The sequence below is a fragment of the Gambusia affinis genome, linkage group LG16 (genome assembly GCF_019740435.1).
Source record: "Gambusia affinis linkage group LG16, SWU_Gaff_1.0, whole genome shotgun sequence".
NCBI classification, from domain to species: domain Eukaryota; kingdom Metazoa; phylum Chordata; class Actinopteri; order Cyprinodontiformes; family Poeciliidae; genus Gambusia; species Gambusia affinis.
The window spans coordinates 1,689,157-1,710,947 of NC_057883.1; the positions used below are offsets into that span (position 1 = coordinate 1,689,157).

General features: G+C 39.7%; 3 protein-coding genes across 3 annotated transcripts; all 3 read right to left on the reverse strand.

Annotated features, from left to right (window-relative positions):
* Window positions 1-995: 995 nt before the first annotated feature.
* On the reverse strand, window positions 996-10,063 carry egln3 (egl-9 family hypoxia-inducible factor 3). The gene is made up of 5 exons (XM_044142664.1): window positions 9,526-10,063; window positions 2,828-2,947; window positions 2,521-2,657; window positions 2,003-2,076; window positions 996-1,878 (listed from the first exon to the last, which is right to left on the reverse strand). The coding sequence occupies exons 1-5, from the start codon at window positions 9,883-9,885 to the stop codon at window positions 1,844-1,846; spliced, it is 726 nt and encodes a 241-aa protein (XP_043998599.1). The 5' UTR covers window positions 9,886-10,063; the 3' UTR covers window positions 996-1,843.
* A 2,161-nt stretch (window positions 10,064-12,224) lies between these two features.
* On the reverse strand, window positions 12,225-15,304 carry sptssa (serine palmitoyltransferase, small subunit A). Its single transcript, XM_044142665.1, has 2 exons — window positions 15,102-15,304; window positions 12,225-14,236 (listed from the first exon to the last, which is right to left on the reverse strand). Exons 1-2 carry the CDS (start codon window positions 15,202-15,204, stop codon window positions 14,133-14,135), a joined length of 207 nt encoding a protein of 68 aa, XP_043998600.1. The 5' UTR covers window positions 15,205-15,304; the 3' UTR covers window positions 12,225-14,132.
* Window positions 15,305-15,961: 657 nt separating this feature from the next.
* Window positions 15,962-21,182, reverse strand: LOC122846019 (e2f-associated phosphoprotein). Its single transcript, XM_044142666.1, has 6 exons — window positions 20,969-21,182; window positions 20,343-20,521; window positions 19,822-19,914; window positions 19,091-19,199; window positions 18,872-19,000; window positions 15,962-16,774 (listed from the first exon to the last, which is right to left on the reverse strand). The coding sequence occupies exons 1-6, from the start codon at window positions 21,046-21,048 to the stop codon at window positions 16,501-16,503; spliced, it is 864 nt and encodes a 287-aa protein (XP_043998601.1). The 5' UTR covers window positions 21,049-21,182; the 3' UTR covers window positions 15,962-16,500.
* Window positions 21,183-21,791: the final 609 nt, after the last annotated feature.

Genomic DNA, 21,791 nt, shown 5'->3' on the forward strand with positions numbered 1-21,791 from the left:
TTGTCAGGTGAGGTCTCTGCTGAAACCTCCTTTTGTTTTATACAGTCTTCGACGAATTCGTCAAATCCAAAATATTTAAATTTGAGATCATCTGAGCTCTTCGCTGAAATGCCACTGTGTTTTTCATCTTCTGTGACAGTGTCAGAATCAAAGTGTTTTGAATTTTTGTCAAGTGAGGGCTTTGCTGAAATGTCTTCATCTTTAATCTGATGTCCCAGCAACTTCTCTATTCCTTTTGTGACAATATATCCAATGCTCCAACCGATAGAAAAAATCATCTTGACGGCAGTTGAAATAGTTTCTAAAATCCCTGTTTGAAATCGACTCTCTCTCAAAGTGTTGTACCTCCAACCAAGTTGTAAAGCAAACTGAGAATTCTTGTATTTGGAATGATAGTAATAATCACTTGAACCTTTATGACATCATCGATGAGAACATTTATGACAATGATGTCAAACAACCTGTGTCAGGTTTTTGTTTGTTTTAGTTGCTATGGCAACACAAGGAGTTATGTATGAGACAAGACTACTCTCAATTAAAAATGCATGTGTATACATCTAGATTTGTGAATTTAAGTTGATAAATGTGCATAAATGTAAGTTTTGTATTTGTCCTGTTTTTCAACTCATACGTACGTGTAAAAATCTGAGATTTTACCTATGAGAATACTTGTAAACAAATAAATTAATAGTTAATTAATGTTTTTGGTAGGTTTTATAGAGAGAGTAAGTATTTTTTCCAGAAGTTAGACACACATCAGTCACATTTAGAAACTGTGACTGACTCATTAAACTGGGACTGGAGCTCAATGGAGATGAAAAACAGTCCAGAAATCAAGATAATATTGACGACATTTCTTTTTGCATTTCTAGACTGTGCTCTTGTAGTGAATTATAAGCATATATTTGCAATTTTGGACGTTTCTCTAAGCTATTTCTTTCTGTGACCTTCCAAAAATGTCTATGTTCAGTGCAAACAAAGCAGCAAAAACATCATTGTGTTTAATTGATGGATCTTTAATTCATCTACATGAAACTTTAATTCATAACGGTTTGTAAACAAACGTGCGTTTTTGTTCCCTGCAGTACAGCATTTCAGAAATGCACTGTCACTGCATTTCTGAAAAAGTCAACATTATATAGGATATATTTCAATCTCTTCTTAACTGGTTTTCTTGTTTAATTTGCCTCCGGTGAGCCATTTATGTTGTAGGGAAATCTGTAACATTTCTTTAAAAAAATTCACCAAATCGTTCAAATTTGAGTGAAGTATATGATACAATATATGTTTTAATAAGACGTTCCTAAATTCAGCTTTCATTAGTTAGTTTATACTCAGACATTCCATACTGTCTTTTCCTCCCAGTTTGTAAACCTGCATCATACATGTGTGCCACCTTCTTCAGACCGGTGGAGAAACAAGTTCTGGATCATTTGTCTCATATGCTCGCCATTTTCAAGTCCATGTAAACTCCTCAGGCTTTCTGCCAACTTTTCTCTTACTGTCAGAAGCTGTGAGATCAAGGCTGGAGTCTCAGCTGGGCACTCAGCAAGAGTTGGCAGAGCATTACACAAACATTAAAAACAAAACACGGAAGTAGTCCAGAACAGCTCCTCTGGTTAATCGGATGCAGTCCTGCCAGCTCTGTCTCAGACTTGACACGGTCAGAGCAGCATCGGAAATACGTATTTCAGAGAATTGGAGACCACAAGACTCGTCCGTGCATTCTACAATTCATCTTCCTATTTATCCTCCACTGTGTTGATTCAGCTGTTTAGAGAGCTGGGTCTCAGTGAAAGTGTGATGTTCTCCCCAAACACCAGGTGGCAGTGTTTCCTCACCATCAACTAGAACTGCTGCCCTGCTGCTCTGTGGAAGCTGAAACGAAAAGAAAAGCTTTAAGGTGAAAAACAGAACAAGCCAAATACGAGCTAAGCCAGGCGAATATTCGAAGATAAAACTATGATTTTTGGTACTAACTTTAGAGGTACAGAGTTGTTACCTGTTAGATCTCTGAAGCGCTTCTTAGCCTGGGCTCGCTCCTCAGAGTCAAAGTACCAAACTGTGATAGCATACCTGAAACCAATACAACAGTGAGTTCAGTGGTTGTGTCGTTTTGACAAGTTACAAATACAAACTCTGCAAGAATGGAGTCCTGCCTGTTTGTGGCTACGTTTCTCAGATTTTCTTTTTATTGTACATAGTGCAATGCTTCTTGAAACATTATTTCCTGGCATTTGCAAAGCCGACAATCCAGGTACAACATTCATTTTCTGCTGACATCCAAGATCGGAGATAAGGCAGAGCATGGATGTTAGCTTTTGTGTATTTGCCAAGATGCTTTCCACTGTGTGTATTTATGGATATGAATGTATATTTGGTGTTTGAACTATAGAAATAGGCATTTTAGAGACATTCTCTAAAATGGTTAGTGGATCCCATCTATTCAAGATGTAAGATTTTTTTAAATAAATAATTTGTTGATATGTCTGACCTATGAGCTTTTTTCCTTTAGTTTACCTGGTGGAATAGGAGGGCTGCACCTCATGTGGGTTCCTGCGGTCAGACCAGAAGATGAGGAGCCTGTCAAAAAGCGGCTTGATGTCAGCCACGTATGGTTTTCCTTCTGGAAAGATCCTGAGGACACCACCATGCTCCTGTCAGCACAAACACGTTGAACTATTAAGCAACAGTCACTGAAGGGTGGTGTGATTACAATTTTAAATTGGCTCAGCAATTTAAAATGTTATGTTTTCATTTCACCATCATTATGCTGTATTCAAGCCATCATGGCCACAAACAGAGAAGACAGTAGAGCTTGCGGCACCTTTGGGTTCCAGTTCTTGTTCAGGTAGTAGATGCAGGTAAGACGGCGTCCGTCACGGTTTGGGTTGTCCACATGCTTCACGTAGCCTGCCCCATCTCCTGGGTAGCATGCCACCATGGCCTAAAGACAAACAGATTCACATAAATAGGAAGCATCGGAACGGTGGAAGACATTACGAGTTATCCAAGAGAACACATCATCAAAGTTGATTCTAGATAGCAAAAAGTGTTAAATGCCTCCATCTAAAAGAATATCGATGGAAATAATGAAGAAGCAGATTCACAGTGAGTACTTCACACCATCAGCACCAACTCAGAAGCTGATGAATATCAGCTGCAGCAGATGACAGAAGTTTCCTGTGTAGCCGCCTGCATGCAGAGCTATTTGCTAATATCAGGGGTGTGTCATGAAGTTGTGTGCCTACACCCTCAGCAGCACGTACACAAATAGTGCACATGCTTACTCATCTTTGCAGGCGTGGGTCTGTGTGTGGGTGTTTCTAGCTGTGTTGTTATGTAGGACTGGCCTAGTTTGGACCACCAGTCCTTAAGGAACACAAATCAAAACAGGGGTGAACTTCAGGAGTCAATGGTTGGTATTTTGGGGTAAGGGAAAGTGGGTTAGACTTTGTACTGTAATTATAAGCTGTGTTGAAAACAGCTATTAAAGCGTGGGCATGTGAGGGTTAACTACAGCTCACATACTGGGGCAATATTCACTGCCGGGTCACATACTCATTAATCTTCCTCATAGATCCCATTCTAAATCAACCACCTCAGAGCTGTGATACACGCTCTACGTCTGGCATTTGAGTGAGAATGACCAGAAGCATGTTGTATACGTCAGCAGTGAGACGTCTCTCACTTCGTTACAACAGATGACAATTTCATCAACTCCTTCAGCCTGATAACAACTTGGAACAAAGCTGTAAATATTAGTTTTCTACAAGTTAAATCTTTTTTAAGAGAGAATAAGGAGCATTGTTTACCCTGCACACCCGTCCTGACTGGCCGTGACCTTTACACCTGAGCAGGAAGTGTTTGCTTGGCTAAGACTAGGATATGATTATCAAATATGAGACTGTGAAGGTCAATACAAACTGTGGACTTCCTACCACAGAAAATAAAAACAAAGCAAAGTCAATGCCACAAATAGCTGATCCAGCTATTTGGTGGATCAACTACTTGTGATCCCCCAAATAGCTGGATCTACTCATCACTAGTGAAAGCAGTGAAACAACTCCCAACAAGCGGTTGGGGGTTGTTTCACTATGTCACTAGTGAGTTTCAGGGTAAAGGTGCTTGTGCCTCTCAGCTCCAAGATGTTGACATGTTGGGTTTAGCAACAGGCAGCAGAAACATGAAAGATGGAGCAGTATTCACTCCCAGCCTGTCTGGAAACCTTGTGTCCTGCCAGGATTTCTCTTTTGTTTGTGCTAAAAAAACTTTTAAACCCCCCCAAAAGAAAACGAGCCATTTCTCCAGTTTGCCATAGTCTCACACATTTGTTTTGACTGTATTTACCCAGAATGCACTGGGCTAGACACCACTTGCTGCTTTTGGGACAGTCTCTGGTCTGCTTGGTTGAACAGCAACAATGTTCACTTCAGCTGAAGTGAACTTTTGGTCTGCATCAGAGTTTGATTCACACTTCCAGAAATAAACCAGACCAGAGTTAGACTAAAGATGACGAAACAAGTGCTGGTGTGAACCTCAGTGGAGAAAGACAAATTGAAACTTCTAAATTATTCAGTTGCAGGACATTAAGATTATGATACAGATTACAATTCACCTACTTTTTTTCTACATCTTTCCCGTCTTTGCTTCTTTCCCTGCCTTGTTATCTCCACTAAAATATAAACCCACTGAAGACAGACTATCCAACTAAACTACTGCCCAGCAGAACCTGCATGCATTCAACTTGAACTAGAATAATTTAGTAAATATTGTTTCTGCGTAGTTCACTGCTGCACACATTGATATTGCTATGACTTCTTTACTGTGGAACTCTGTTCTGTTTGTCTTGACGTCAGCTCCTCTCGGCTACTGATGACGACAAACTCCCAGCACTGATAAAGAGCGGGTGAACTGATCCGGCACCACAGTCTGGCTGCGGGAAGATCACGCAAGCTTGTTTACTCACTCGCACCAAAGCACGTACGCACACGTGCACTGTACTCTTATTTTTTATCATCATCGCTACACAAGTGGAGTGAAAAAAAAATGTATAAACACAGAGGAGGGGAAGTGGAGCCCAGCTGAAGAAAGAGATTCAAAACCAAACGCCTCCAAGTTTAAACGTTATCTTATCTTATTTACAAAGAAAGCCCCGGGGTGGTGGTTGAGTTGGGAAGCTCTGAGCAGCAGTTTGGCTGATGTCCAGCCTGTTGACGGTTTAATGGCAGAGCTACGTGAGGCGCGTGGAGCTGCAGGCCGTCTGCACAGCTGCCCACAACTTTCCACTGCTTCGGTGCCAGTAGTCTCCAACGCCTCAACAAACAGACTCTCACTGGGCCGTGACCTTTATGTGAAAGTACTGCTACTGCTTCAGTTTGTGAAGCACAAATAAATTCTAAATTGTTCTGTTTGAAAAGGCAGAGCTGTAAGTTCACCTTGTGCTCCTGGCCCAAGGCATATGTGAGTTAAGCGGCTGCTCAGGGCCGATACACCAGCTAGATTCTCCCCAAGAGCACCCAGCTTGCATAATAACTAACAGTGGCAATTCTAGGCCTGTTTTAGGCCTAAAAATGTTTCTCATCACCCCTGAATAGGATTGCCACTCATCCTGTAAAATACGGAGACATCCCATATATGGCCGTGAAATGTGCGTCCCGTATTGAACCGATACATAATAGACACGCCTATAATACACACCTCAACACTAAGTTTAATAATAATGCCCAGAATAAAACACAGGAAATATTAAGGTCAGCTACATTGTCGTGGCGGGAGCTAAAGGACCCCAGAACGCTACGGACCGACGCTGCCATCACGGTTGCCTACACAGCCGCGATGAGCTGCTATCAACCCACGTCTTTTTAAAATGTCCTCGACCCGATTCCATGTCCTTAGACGCAAAAACGCTTTTAAAAATACAGACGTGAGTGAAAAGACGCGCATTATAAGTGAACAATTTCAGAGAGGATGGAGACTGTGTACATCAAAAGACAAATAAAAGTGTCCGTCGTGGCGCAGTGTGCTGCTGTATGATAGACAGAATGGATCAGGAGATCCATTCTGCAGACGTATCAGAACCTAGAGAAACAGAAATCAGCGTCTCTTGATCCTCAATCATCTCCTGAGGCTGATATGGTACAGAACATTTAGCTATGATTGATTAAGTTTCTCATTGTGATTTTAGTTGATTGTTGTGGTTTGATTATTTTCTTAGTATGTCGAGTTTGGATGATATTTAATAAATAATAGCATTAGCCAAAATAAGTGGCCATTTAAACTACAAATCATACTCATAGATTAACAGTTAATACATAAATATTTCCTACATTACTTTACTTTCTGTGTGTTTTATTCATAAATGTTGATATATTTTATGAATAATTGTTCAGTGGTCATTTAATGTATTATTTCACTAATATTTTATTAATGTGGTTTACCAGTTTGGATAATCTGACTTCCTATCAATGAAGAAAAAACATGATAAGCAAAAATGTACCAGACCCAGACCTGCAGGCCAGGGGCGGTTCTAAACGGGGCCCAAGAAGGGTTGTAAAGAAATTGTACTAAATAGATGTTTTAAAAATATTCACTGGTTAATGAATTAAAAATTATAGTACTGTTCTTTTAACTGCTGTATAGATATGTGATCACACTTTCCATCTACTAAATCAAAGATCTCACAATATTAAATCATAAAATATTGTTCTGTTTTTGTTTAATTCTTTTTTAAGTGTCTCCATAAAAACACTGACTAAACCCCCGGCCCCTCTAAATTTGGTCTAGAACCAGCCTCTAAAGAAAACAGTAGACTATATATATATATATTTCAACTTTATATACAATTAAAATAATATTACTCTGCATTTCAAAATCCAAATATATTCTTCTGTTTGCTACTCATGTAAGGTTAAACTCAACAGCCATAATAACACTGGTACGATGTAATTAATTTATTTTTTTCTACCAAAAAAATTAAAATAAAATGTATGTTACATACATGGAGTGACTTAGGAACGATAAAGAATCTGAAGTTGACATGTTTTCATTGTGTATGGGGGGCCCCAAAGAAACTCTACCTAGGGCCCCTGATAGCTGACATTCTAACAACAAAGCTACTGTGTTCTGTTCCACCAAACGGAGCTAAAATCATTTATCACATTAAAATGACAAATTCACATCAAACAGGTGATTTTTAAGTTTGAGGAGTTTATGTTTTTCCAAGGAAATGTTGATCATTTTCCCCAAGTTTTTTTGTTTTTTTTTTCCACCAACAGGTACTGTGTGTATGCGTGTGTGTGTGAGTGTGTGTGTATGGGGTTGTTTCCCTTAACACCCCCTCCCAGCGTTCCATCTGATCCAAACAGATGTCTGATAAGGCCTTACTGTACAGTGCTGGAGCTGGGTGGGCATTCTGGGAATGTGTGTGTGGGGGGGGAGGGGGGTGTTTGTGTGTGTTTAGTTTACTGTAAATCTGTGTGAGTGAGCAAGCCTGAATTGGTTCTGAGAAGAAGTGAGGCAGTAAAAATCTGAATGAATGGGAGATCGTGGGAGAGATGAAGCCGTGAGCCTAAGCAGTGGAAGTGGGTGTTTCATCGTGTTTTATCTAAACTCTGGCTCAGGAAAGTTTTCCAAACAAACTAGTGATCAGTTAGTCTGAAGGATCAGAACACAGTGTGTACAGGAACATTTATCCCCGCCTGTCTGTCGGGGGCCGTTGACCCACTGACACCCTCACTCCAGATGCTGTGGAACTGGTGGCTTTTTCAGACCTCAGCAACACTCTCAGTGTCTCCACCAGGTGCAGACAGTGATGAGCTACAGACGAATATCTGATGGCACTACAATTCACTGCAGGATTTCAACCAGAGGTTTGAACATTTCTGCTTATTTAATGCATCATTTTTCTGACAGGAAGCTTCCCTGGATACTAAACGAGTCAAAACTAAAGAGGTCTGAAGTGTGTGTTGAAGTCTGCGTGTGTATGTAATGAGTGGCTGTCGCCAGAAGGGGGCAGCCTGAGAGAAATATGGAGCATCCTGTTTAATGCCAATGCTGTGGATGCTGCCGCTCTCCATCCAAACAGTTGACTATGGGCAGGTGCTGCTTCTTCTGCCACCATTCCAGGATCCGTCTGTCAGGAAGCTTGTTGACAGGAGGTCCAACACAAGGTCAATCCAGAGGCAGACTCACACCTCAGGACCCTGTCTGTTTGTCTCTGGGATAAAAATCCTAGTCACAATTTCCTTGTTTATTTTTGAAACCTTAGTTATTTAAAATGATTGTTTTAAATAATCATTTTATTATAAATGATTATTTGATGAGTTAGTGCAATGTATCCCAGTATTTAATAAACAAACTGGGAGTATTAGGAATGGACCAATATGAGAGCTGGGACCAAGGTCAATATTCATATTAATAATGCTGTTTTAGCCCATAACTGATATTTAACAACATTATGGTTTTTCACTATGCTTTTGACACCTTGAAAGAAAAGACCACACCTCTGCTTCAGTTAAACTTCCCACAATTCTTTGTTGCATCACTATCACTGTCAACCTCCTCCACTCCCTATCCAGAACCAAAAAGAAACTAAATATGCTTGATTTATTGGACAGATACCAATATGTTGTTTTTTTTTTTTTTAAATGACTGATATCAGCCGTTAGTGCCGACATATTGTGCATCCAACCCAAACCAAAAAAGGTAATCCTACATTCTTGGTTCTGATCACCTAGAGACAAACAATACACAAACTTTACAGGGATATAGTTGCAGTTTTTTTTTCATTGCATTTTTGTTATATTAATAGAAGCAAAACCAGAACGAATCAGAACGGAAGTAGAAAAACAACCAATGAAGAAAAATCCTTTATGCTTTCAGGCAAATTCATCCTTATCATGTAAATAGATTATCTCGTGGTATTTTACTTCATCTAAATCTGCTTGTGGAACAGTTCAAAGGAAAGAAGGAAGAACAATATCTTTAAATATATATATATATATATATAGATATATATATATATATATATATATATATATATATATATAGATATAGATATATCTATATATATATATATATATATATATATATATATATATATATATATATATATATATATATATTATGTGAATGTATATTATGTCCTTGTCCTTGTAAAATCGTCTGGCTGGTGATTTTAATCTGCATCCTATAATTTATTCACTGTTTAGCTGCAAGTTTTCCTGCGATTATCTTATGTAGCTATATAAACATTTTGTATCAAGTGGAAAAGAGAAAAGTAATGAACATCTATGTATAGATGTTCTCAGGAGGCTGCATCTCTAATTTAGGGCAAGAATAAAATAAAGAAGAAGGTAGAAACACAGAGGTTCTAAAATCTTTAAAAGCCGTTATTTTCCTAAAACTTTAAAAGCACTTATGGGACAAACTGTTCTCCAGTTAAAGCAGCTGTGATGCGGCCAGCACAATGTAACTGCAGCTGATGTCAGTGTTTTTAAAGTTTCTAAGGAGGGGCGTCCTCACCTTAGACCTTTCCCGGATCGCCTTGTCTTCCAGGCGGCTGGCGCACACGGAGATGAGCCGATCAATCAGATTGAGCAGGAAGTTGATCGCCTCGCAGCCGCGTTCCGAGCCGCTCACCCAAGCGATCTGATCCCCGCGGATGCTCTTGCGGCTGACGCCCGGGATAGAGCCGGCCAGCCGGCCGTCTTGGAGCTGTCCGGAGCGGTGCATCTCCATCACCTGGTCCAACACGGCGCTTCCGGCCAGATCCCCGAGGAGACCGTCCACGTAGCAGAAGCCGTGGGACAGCAGAGCCGGAGTGAGCCGCTCCAGAGCCAGCCGCTCCAAGTCCGAGTACGACACGTTCTCAATAAAGGGCATTTTGACGGGCGGACTTGAACTGAGGTAGAGTGTTTAAAAAGTTCAGCTAATTTTTACAAACAGAGAGAAAAAAGTCGCGTGTTCGGACAGCTGTCAGAGACTCAGCTGAGACTGAGTGGAAGCACAGATGTTCCCTGTTGATCTGCTGTCAGAAAACGTTTCACAGCTCAGGGAACCACAGGGCCGTTATAAACACTGAAAATTGCAGAGGCAGCCACTTTGCCAACACACTGCTTCCAGTAGCACTTCAAAATAAAATGTCATCGTTAAATTTTATAACAATATTACATACCTCTCCTACCATACAGTCTTCTATGCTTTTAATCAATATACAGAAAACAATAGAATAGCATCAAAATATTAATTTGTTTGTTTCACAGTAAAGTAATCACATTACGACAGCACATAAACAACTAGAAAAAAAGAAATGTAAAAAAGAACATCCAAACATGGACATACTGACATACAGTTCCCCCACACCCCTTCTTTTAAATCAGAGGAAAATTTTAATTAATAAAATAATTTAAGAAAGAAATAGTTCAGCAATCTTCAGAATCCAGCTTTTGCAACAAGTAGATGAAGATAGAAGAGGCATGGCTCTTAGGTCTAATCTAAATTATGTTTGGACTCATCCTGGTCTGCGGATGAGCCAACAGTGAAGGAGGAACACATTTCAACTTTCACACATTTAGCCACCAATCCTACTGTTTGTATCAGTGTTTGAGCTCTTTTTATTATGTGACAACTATTCATCATGGAACTAAACCTCAACAGTGAAACTAGGACTTTATTTTGAAAAGCAGGTTCCACATGTTCCGCTGTTGTTCTCGTTGCTTCACAGAGAATGTGTGAGCTGAATGTGAGAGAGGTGTGGGACGTGCTGAATGTGATGTTCGCTGTGGGTAGAACTGGAGCTGAGGAACGGAGGCAAGAGAGGGGGGTCACTGGCTTTAATGACAACATGTGACGTCACATTTCTTATTAAAAGTATGTTTTGGGTAAAGTAATCGGGACTCGGGAGCCTTTAATGTAAAGCCAGACGCGCAGCATTCAGCGGTTGTGGGTTCTCCTCCCGTCAGCAGTGGAGCTGATCTATGTTCTACTGTTCATAACAGTTCAGTTAAAAGACAATATGAGCTGTTTTCGACGTGCTCGCACACTGGGCGTACCCGGCGCCATTGAGAACAACGTGGAGAACATGTAGCCCTCGCGACTTCACGAGCACAGTTCCTCCTGTTAGCAGTGGACGTGATCTTCGCCACGCGCAGGGAATCTAACTATTGCTACAGCTGAACAATATAGCAAAATTAGAAAATTATGGGCATTAGACATTAGACATCGGCATAACAAACTTCTAACAGCACTCCGAACTAAATAATCAGGTCAGTTATTAATCAGTCAGCTCAAAACAGAACTGATACAACAGACAGAAGATGCGTGTCGATTCCTTTCTGTTTATATGGCTAGCAGAGACCATAAGAAACACCGATTACTGCGCAAAGTCACGGAGTAAATTTAGTTGTTTGCAAAAGCATTTAAACTTTGTAGTATTTTATCTTCTTGTTGCCCCAAACGTTACCGAAAATGTATAGTGATTTTGTAGTTTAAGAGCAACACAGAGTAGAATACAGCTGTGAAGCGAAAAGAAACTGATGAGGTTTCACAAATATAATTCAAAAAGTGTAGAATGCATTTCATTCAGGATTTTCTAACCCCTACATGCATAAGTGGGTCAATAGTTTATACTACTGATATAACAGTCTCTATAGGTTTTTTTTTTTTTACCCCATAGTTGTATTTGTACAATTACTAGCTAACTAATCAGCAATTTTTTTCCAATTCAGTTTATCATAGAACAACGTTACAACTGTTTTGCTCTAAAACCTAGATGACAAAATATAATCTCAAGGCACTTTAAAATAAAAGTAATTCCAATCCATTCCAGTTGTTCAGTTCGTTATTCGTTTAGCTTAAAAAGTTTTCTAAGGAAAACACTGATGTGGTGACAGAAGATAATTGCTTGCATTGTGACTTTGGAGCAATCATTCATATTGACCATGCATGAGAAAAATTTCCTCCATTATTGTGTATTTTGTATGTGTGATTCATCACCATCATTCATTTTGTCTACCTTATAGTTTTCTGAACTAGCTAACACCACCTTATTTATAGGGTGTGTGTGTTATTCATGACTGAACTAAAATCATTTTCTTCCATTGTCTAAAAATGCAAGAAAATATGTTTTATATTTTCAATCAATAGACAACAAAAGAAATGTTTCAGATTTGACTAAAGGCCATCTTACAAGACAAAACTATAAACATGATGAAAACCAAAAGTAGGTAAAACAAGTACTGTATAACTTTAATCATTTCAGATATATAGAATGGTATTACAATGACTTCACCAAAACATCTCAAGTCAAATTATCTGACTACAAAACTTTACAAATATGTATACAAGAATATATACATTCAAGAAAAGTACATATTTTAGCAGACAAAGTGTTAGCTGTGACAGTGGGAGTTTATGTTGCTAATAAATGCAACCAAAATCTAAAAAGAACATGTGATATTTTGTGATAAGGACAAATTAGCTTAGACTTAATTAGATTAGGCCTTATTTTGACTGATTTTCTTTCCCACTGAACCTTCCTTTCAACATTCCAATAAATCCTTCCTGATGTGTTGATCAAGTGCCAAGCTGGAGGAACAGATTGTTACGACCCACTGAGAACACAGATAAGGAGCTGCACTGGACTGAGAATAGACCCCAAATTCTCTCAAACTTTGGCTCTCAGAAAACAAATTCTGGTCCAATTTTGCAAGTTAACCACAAAAACATCCTCTGATACCTGCAAACAAAACAATTAAAAGGAGATGGAGGTAACTGCTGCTCACAACGATGCCTGAGGATTGGTGGGAGCATTTCACAGATTAAACAAATACAAAGACCACAGTTACATCTCTGGAATGAACAAAAAAGGAAAACTGAAAAATAACCTAAACCTTTAATTGTTTAACCCTCCTGTGGTCTTGCCCTGACAGAGAACAGGGAAGCGCACACAGGGTCACTGCAATCCCACCGGACTGCGTACAGGTTAAAAACTTGAGGGGTTCAATGGACCACAGGAGGGTTAACATGTTTTTTACATGTCAAACATAAATAGAAAGTATCTATTAAAATGCTAATCTTGAGTTACTGGAAATTCAAAGAGATGTTTTTGCTCTTGACAATCAGATTTTCATAATCATTTCATTGCAACACATTTCTTAGATCTATCGTCTGTATAGGAATTTGTCAGCTTTTTACAGTTTATAATTCATCTATGAATAGCTTCACTCTAGAGCTAGAATTCCTCAAAGTAGTGGTTAGTGGAATTAATTTTACAGATATTTGTCGTATGTTTATAGATTTGAAGTTAAGAATCAGAAAAGTCATGATGGATAGAAAAATATTAAAACTTTTGCAGATTGTTTCTTTATAGTCAAAAAGTAAACTATAATTTTTGGATGCAGAGTATGGCAACAATCTATTCTATTTGTTCAAAAAATAAAATAAAATAAAAATAAAAAACACCCAGATATAAAGATAAAATATAACATAATGACTCTGAAAGAAAAGTCAGAAGATAAAATAAATTAAAAAAAATCTACATTAAGGATTGCGTGCCATAAAGAGAACTACAGCATCATGTTTCATAGTGAAACATCTGTTTGTTGTTAACTAGCTGTAACAGAGCTAACCAGGCTCTCCCTGTAGAGGCTTTATGCTGCATATGGTTTTATTGTCCAGATCAGGTTGGAGGAATGCTGAGCTTCGTCACAGGAGATGGAAAGCTCCAGATCTAAAGATCTCAAGATCTCATCCTGCTCAGCCAGTCAAACAACTACAGGAGTTAATTCAACTAGAGGATAGCAAAAACAAACTACGCATCACTCCAACACTAAAGTGCACTTGAGTCAAGGTGAAAAAGCAAACATCAGCTGAAACGAAACACTTCTCCTCCAAGTAAAACACTGCTTACAATGTCCGCTCTCACAGCGGTTGGATGTAGTCTTAAATGGCCTCCGGCACAGTGTCCCCAGCTTCCACCTTTGATCTGGATTCCATAAGGACAGAAGTTCTGTGACAGTCCGACTTCAAACAGGGACGTGTATCCAAGCACAGACAAATGGAGGGTTGTTGGAGGATGTGGTAGGGGGATGGACGAAAGGCTGGACTGGTGGAACACCTTAGGAAATGGCTCACTGGACAACCTCAAAGTAGTGGAGGATGGCCATGATGTGCTGCGGCATGAAGACGTAGCCAGTGTAGATGGCCATGGCAGCCACGGAGATCAGCAGAGAGTCTGACAGGCAGAGATTAAGGAAGAACTTCCTAGTGGGAAAAGACTCTTTCTGCTGCGAGGGATTACAAAGTTATTAGCAGCATCACATCGTAAAATAACAATTGCACTGCATAGAAATTCCTTGTAGAGAAAAAAAAATTAAGGTGAGGGTTAAAGGTTAATACATGGCATCTACACTATGTCAGAGGAAGAAGATGATCAAAAACTTGGTTGTGTTTCTATTTGGGCTTAACACGTTAATTGTGATTTATTACAAAGATTTTAATGCAGTTATTCGCTTTCTCTTTCTTTTAAAACATACCAGTACTGGGACCCCCATATTTGTGTTTCTGGTATTTTGTAAATATTGCCACCAGTCATCCTCTCACCGCCCCCGTTGAGAAACGCTAAATGAATTAGTCATGTCCCGTCAAAACGAAGCAGTGACAGATCCATCGGTTAAACCAGAAACCTTCATTCCTCTTCTCTCGTTTGTATTTAAACGGGCCAGGTTAATGGAAAAACTAAGTTTGTCACGCAACAGGAAGAGTTTCCACCAGTTTCAACTATAAACAAGCTCTGTATTAAGAGAACTCTCTTACGCTGGTGGAAATTCTCAGGACGGAGTCAGGGCTGGGAATTACAGCCCTTTAAATTCCCAGGTGAAAACAATAGGAAGAAGTAAACCTAACTTCCTACTTAAATACATAGAAGAAAATCCTATTGATCATAAACTCGTGTAGTTTAAATTTATGACTGACTTGACGTGAACCTCTAAGTCAATTTAGCTCACGTTATGTCAAATTATCACTTAGCCTAACGCCAAGGTTAGCTTCCGCTAGCCACTAGCAGCACGTTTGAGTCACTGTGACACGAAAAAGGATACTGAACACCGTCCTCTCCCAGGGCTCCAGCATGTACAGCGCTGTCACTAGCAGATACTGGTAATAAAACCAGGACAGCTGTTTCCAACAGTCTCCAAGCGCCATAGTCCTACTTCAGAATACTTCAACTTAGCTTTCACCAAGTCTGCCTGTTCCCCGGTTCGTCTTCCGCCGTTTCCCAGAGTGACTTCCTGTATTTCGTATTGTGTTTATTTTCAACCAATCACAGCTCGGTATTCTATTGCGCGAATCTGACGTAATTCAGGACATATACATGAATATAGTTCAGGATTCGCGAGATGAAAATGTTATTGTCATCATCTGTTCAACACCATACTGATTACTTAACAGAACAATTATTCAATGGAAACTCTGGTCTGACCCATTTTTAAGCAGAAAATCTAATAAATGTATCAGAACAAATAATAAGAGCTCATATAAACAAACCAGCTTCTTTTTGGGGGACAATATCTTTAATGATATTTACTGGAAAGATGTTTGGTTATTGCTGAAGAAATGCTTAATAACTAATAAGATTTAAGAAGTGTCTAAAGATTCTCCATAGATGTTATCCTTTTAATAGTAAAATATGTAAATATCATTTTGTCACAATTCTGAGGAAACCATCACTCATCTTTTCTGGGACTGCTCTTATATTCAAATATTTTGGAAAGATATGTTTTTATTCCTAAAAAGAAAACTGGAATTAGATGTACCGTTTAACTTGTATGGGACCATCTATGTGGCCTATACCCACCACAGCAAACGTCACAATTATAAAAGTCCATCCCGCAAAATTGATGTCTCAATTTTTTTTCCTGAGGAATATGAATCCAGCTGATGAATAACACAGGATTACGTCTCGACATCTAGTCTCTGTATTTTGTATTCTACTGACCTGTGACCATAAACGTTTCACCATAAATAAGTAATCCATAAAAGCATCTCAATGCTTTCAGAACTGTGCAGGAGATGACAGTTGTTAAAAAAAAAGCAGATATTAAAATGACAACTGTTTAAAAGGCTTTTAGTCATTTAAAAAGTTGCTGAAAACAAAGAGAATTATGTGGATTTCACAACATGACCTCAGAGCATAAAGTTAAAATGCATTCCCAAGCAAAAGAAAATAATTGTTATTGTTCCAGAAGTGGTCTGGGACGTGAAGTAGTAGTTTATTAGGCTGTGCAAGACTCTCTGACAGCAGGTTGAGGTGAACCTCTATGAAAACATATGCTAATGCAGGAAACAGGAGTTATTACAAATTGAGAGGAAATCCAGGTATTGATAATAGAACAATAATTTTAGTCAAAACAGGTAAAAGTTTCTGTTGGACGAGGTTCCACAGACAAATTGGAAAACAGACAAAAGAGAAATTCAGCATTTGAACCCGTTCAGTCCACCTCAGCAATGACTGGCCAGTATGTTAAAGAAATGGTAGACCTCATCTTTGTCAAACACAGCCACCTCTGTGGAGCACTCAGAACATTTCACAGGGTGGTAGATCTCATCAGAGTCCATGCCTGCTGGCCTCGGGCTGGCAGCCTCTGCTGTCTGGCCTTTCCTCCTCTTCCTGGGCTTTTTCTCCTGCTGCGTTTTGTAGCGCAGCACCTCATCTGTCTTCACTGTGCAGTTCATCACAAACATGGCTCGATACTGCGTGCGGTACTTCTCATGCCTGGTCAAGACAAAACACAGAACGGTATTTATTCAACACGGTTTCAAATTCATCAAACAATGCTTTGAGATGCTACAAATCTCAACCACTTTACAATATGGCTGGGCTGGATTGACATCCCACAATTAGAAACAGGACAGCATGTAATACGTTCACATTAGAAACCATGGAAAGGTTTCCTGTTGATAAAACCAGTTTAAAAACATATATATACACACAGTACTATGCAGAAATGTTCATACCCTTTCAACATGCTCACAATTTTGTTCAATTAAAAATTTTATTCAAAAATACATTATTTATACCAAAGGGAAATTAAATGTTGCCATAACTGATATAATCCAATTATCCAAGTAAAGTGTCATCATGGACAGTGATGCTGTGGCCAGGAAGGATCTCCAGTAGCAGTCAGTCTTGAAACTAATCTCAAGATACCTCTGACGGCAGACTGAATCTCTATGACAGTTTCAAGACTTTAAAGACATGCTAGCAGCTCACTTTTTAGGCAGCAACGATGATATTTCATGGTGGAATGACACCAGCAGTTGTTCCCCACTCTGCTAATCCATCTCATTTGGTTTTGCCACTCTTTTAAGTTATTGAGGAGGATTATACAGAAGCTGCTCAGAGTCAAAATTGGGAGACAGCAAAGAGAAGTAGAGGAAGAAGCAGGAGAATAAACTGCAGAGGAACAATATCAGAGAAGTGTGGTCAGAAATGAAGAAGATTATAGGGTTCAAACAAAAGGAGGATCAGATAGATTAGGGTGCCCAAAGTTGGTCCTTGAGGGCCGGCATCCTGCACATTTTAGTTCTCTCTCTGGTGGTACTAACAACCTTTTCAGCATGTCAATGTTCTTCTTAGGCCTTCTAATGAGCAATCATTTGATCCAGGTGCGTTAAACCAGTGAGAGAATGAAACCATGCAGGATGCCGGCCCTCGAGGACCCACTTTAGGGTGAATGAATGCTTTGATTTTGCCACGCTGTACTTTTTTAGAGATAGATGGACGCTTGTTCCTGAATAGGTTCAGTTCAGGAACAAGCTCATCATCCTCATCCTCTCCTGTCCACAGCCAAACACACATCCCACCTTCCTCTAACCTACAGCTTTTCTGTCAAACCCCGGATGTTCTAGTTCACATGGATTCTTCTGCTTCTACAAGTTCGTCTTCAACTGAATTAGGAGCTGCTGCTACTCCCACTTTTCTGGATTTAGAAGTCAGGTAAAGAACCAGAACAAGGCTGCAGGTCCAGATGGTGTCAGCCCCAGAGTCCTGAAGGCCTGAAGCTGCAGAGCAGCTCTGTGGGATTCTGCAGCATCTCTTCAACAATAGCCTGACCCAAGAAAAGGTTCTGTTGTTGTGGAAGACATCCTGTCTGGTTCCGGTACCAAAGAAAACTCAGCCATCAGTCATCAATGACTATAAACCAGTTACCATGACAACCCACATCATGAAGGTTCTGGAGAGACTCCTGTTGACCCATCTGAATAAGTGGACAAGCTCATATCAGGACCCCCTGCAGTTTACTTATTGCCTTGGAGTTGAAGTTGCCAGGATACACCTTTCCCAACAAATCCACTGTCATCTGGACAAAGCAGGCAGCACTGTGAGGATCATGTTCTTTGATTTCTCCAGTGAATTTAACACAATTCAGCCTGATCTGCTCTGAGAGAAGCCCCACAGTTTGTGAGACTGAAGGACTGTTTGTTTAATCAGGTGGTCAGTAACACAGGAGCACCACAGGGGACTCTATCCCACCATTACTTTTAGCTCCACACTTCAGACATCCAACATTACACTGACTTCTGTCATCTACAGAAATACTTAGGTAATTCTGCAGTTGCTCGGTGTATCAGGGATGGACAAGAGGCTGAGTACACAGACCTGGTGGACCACTTTGTGTCCTGGTGAGGAAACAATCAAATCATCAAAACAAAGGAGATGATTGTACAGGTTACAGGTTGGCTATAATCTCTAAGATTACCAAGAGGTTACAGTCAACCTGTGGAAGACGGTGCTCTGTGATCTCAACAGTTTGACGTATGTATTGTCCACGCTCAGTGTGGATGCAGAGATGGTTGTGTTTCTCCTGACCTCTGACAGTCCAGGCAGAGCGTGGTCATGCAGGCAGGACAGTTCAACACGGCGTCACTGCTGGGGAGGCGATAGTTCTGGCCAGCCTGGGACCGGGATGCAGCGCTCCGATGCTTTCTGCCGTTATACCTTCACAAGATGAAAGAAAGCCGATTTACACAGAGAGGAAAAACATTGTTGTGCTGCACTTTCATAGCAGGAAAAAGGACATGCTGGTACCTCCTTGCGTCCACCCAGGCCTGGTCCCTGTCGTCCTCGTTTGGGTCGTACAGCAGCTCATCGTTACTGAGAACCGTCCGCTGCCTGCGCCGCCGGTCTTTGGAGCTCCCTAAAGCACAGATTAGATCACTGTTCAAGACTCAACATGGCCACTTAAACCAGGTGACTGTTTTTTCCTCCACACTTTCTAACATTAAATCAGGGAGTTTTCCTGCTGCAGGTCAGTTGGTTGAACTCTGGTTTAGATTTTACTTAATACACGTCAGCACCCAAGTATTATCAGGAGCAGAACTTTGAAATGATTATATAAATAAATGGATGAAAGAACCACTGACTGAGCTGCACACATCACACCCTAATCTATCTAAGCATCTTTTCTCATTCAAATATCTTTCTTCTCCTAATCTTAAGTTTTTGTATTTAATTTGTTTTTTTGTAAAAGTATGTTTTTACTCTGCTAATGTTATGACTATATTCTTGAAATCAAACAAAAGAAACTCTGGTTGTACAACTCACAGAAGGAATGACTGGAATGATGGCATTTTTTAATATATTTTCTGTCATTTGTAATTTCCCCATTTAACATTCTGAATTAAACACAAAACTCAAAAAGCCCCAACATCCTCATCTAGGAGTATGTTAACTTCTGAATCCTAACTGACCTGATTTAGGCATAGAGAGAAAGAATAAAAGGTCTTTTTAATGATGAACCATGCAGACGGATATCTTACCTGATGTGTCATCATCCTCTGAGTCAGAATCAAAGTAGACCTCATCGTACATCTGAGGTCTGGAAACGCAGGAAGCTCCAGCACTTCCTCCACCTGTGGGATGTGTCACAGAATATTCATGTCAGTTTATTTGAAAATAGATTCTGTCCAACAACTCACAATGTTCAATTTAGGGCTGAAACAATCTGATTCATCAATTACTGAAACAATCACCAACTAAATTAGTAATCATCTAAATGTGAACTGGAGCAGACAGACTCACTATAAGGCCATTTGTTATTGAAGGAATAACAAAATTAGAACAGCAATGAAGCTAAAACTGTACAGGACACATATTTTGCGTTTAAGATGTCTCTAAATCTGTTCTCATATGCTTTGCTATTTATGTTGCAATTTACTTTTAACATTCAACCCTCTGAATTTCTACAGAATAATCTCCAAACAGACAAACTCTAAATAGTGTGAATCATTTCGATTCATTGAGACTGTAGAATGGCAGTTGGGAGTGTAAACCAACTTACCAGCTGCTGGTCCCCAGGTTCCCTCCATGGTTCGAATGGTGGAGCTAAGTTCGGCCTCCATCTCTTTTTCAAACTCATCCTCACTGGATGACTCGCTCTCCCCTGTCAGGTACTCCCGTATCAGCTTCTTCTTCTGCTCCGGGGTTCCGTTCAGCAGCACGTCCAGCTCGTCCTCTGAACTGAAACCAAGTGAAACGTTCTAATGCAAACATATTGTTGCCTTATGTCCCTCCTTTCTGTCCCATAGAAGGTAGAATAGACACATTCATAGATACAATCGCAAAGGTTGAGATACGTTTGTAACACCTGTTACCTTTAACCTTATTGCAGTAAGGTTAAAGATGACAATACGAGTATTCAAAAATAAATGACTTTTTCTTCCAACCAGTGTCGGACATAAACACTAAAATAACAGCTGTCAGTGTGTTTAATGAAGACCCTTCATGCGCTGCCTTGCTCTGCTGCCTACAGACAGAAATAAAACCATGCTTTCAACATAAAACCCTGACAGTTAGAACTAGGCTTCAATATATAACCACCGCCTGCGTTTTGTTTACATGTTAGCATCCAGATAGCCTTTAGCTCACAGCCTCATGCTAATGGTTCAAAGCTAATGTGTAGCATACCTGCTCTCAGCTCGCTCTTCGTCGCTCGGTTCCTCGATTTCATACGAGTCAAACTCCTGGGGTTTACTCAACTTGTTCATTCTGTAGACATAAAAAACAAAACCTATGGCAAGATAAAATAAATCTAATCCACCTGGATGTGAAGTAGCTTCTTCTTCGTTTACATTTATTTGGACGTTGACTAATTTAGAAATGTCTTTAGTGCCTCCTGGTGGACTAGAAAGTAGCACGAATGCATCTGTCTAAAATATTTCATGGATTCTTTTATTATTAATAATAATAACCCAACTGAATCTGGTACCAGGTGAAAAAGCAATTACACCATAAAACTAATAGGATGTTTTGTCATAATTTGCACCAAGGTCAAGCCACAGCATATCTATTGAATTTAAATCCAGACTTTAACTAGGCCTCCCCAAAAGCTTTATTCTGTGCCTGACTTTCTGGTATGTTTCCCCACTGAATAACTCAAATCTACTTAAGAAAAGACATTGTTTAGATTTTTTTTAAGATAAGGTTTAGTTATGACTATATCTGTGCTGTCGCAAATGAGTATAAAACATGATGGGAAGGATGGATTCTAACAATTAGTCAGATTATAGAATTTTAAAACAACTCAAACTGAAAATAACGGAATGTGATCTGAGCTGACTCTATGAATTCAGAAACTAACGGTTCAAGATTCTCCCTCTCAATTTTCTGCTATTGAGCAGAATTCATGACTCCATTCATTACAGAAAATCCCATGGATCCTACACCAGTAAACCAGCCAAGTAAAATCTGAATAACTGTCATGTTTGACTTCTTTCTGAATTGATGGGCT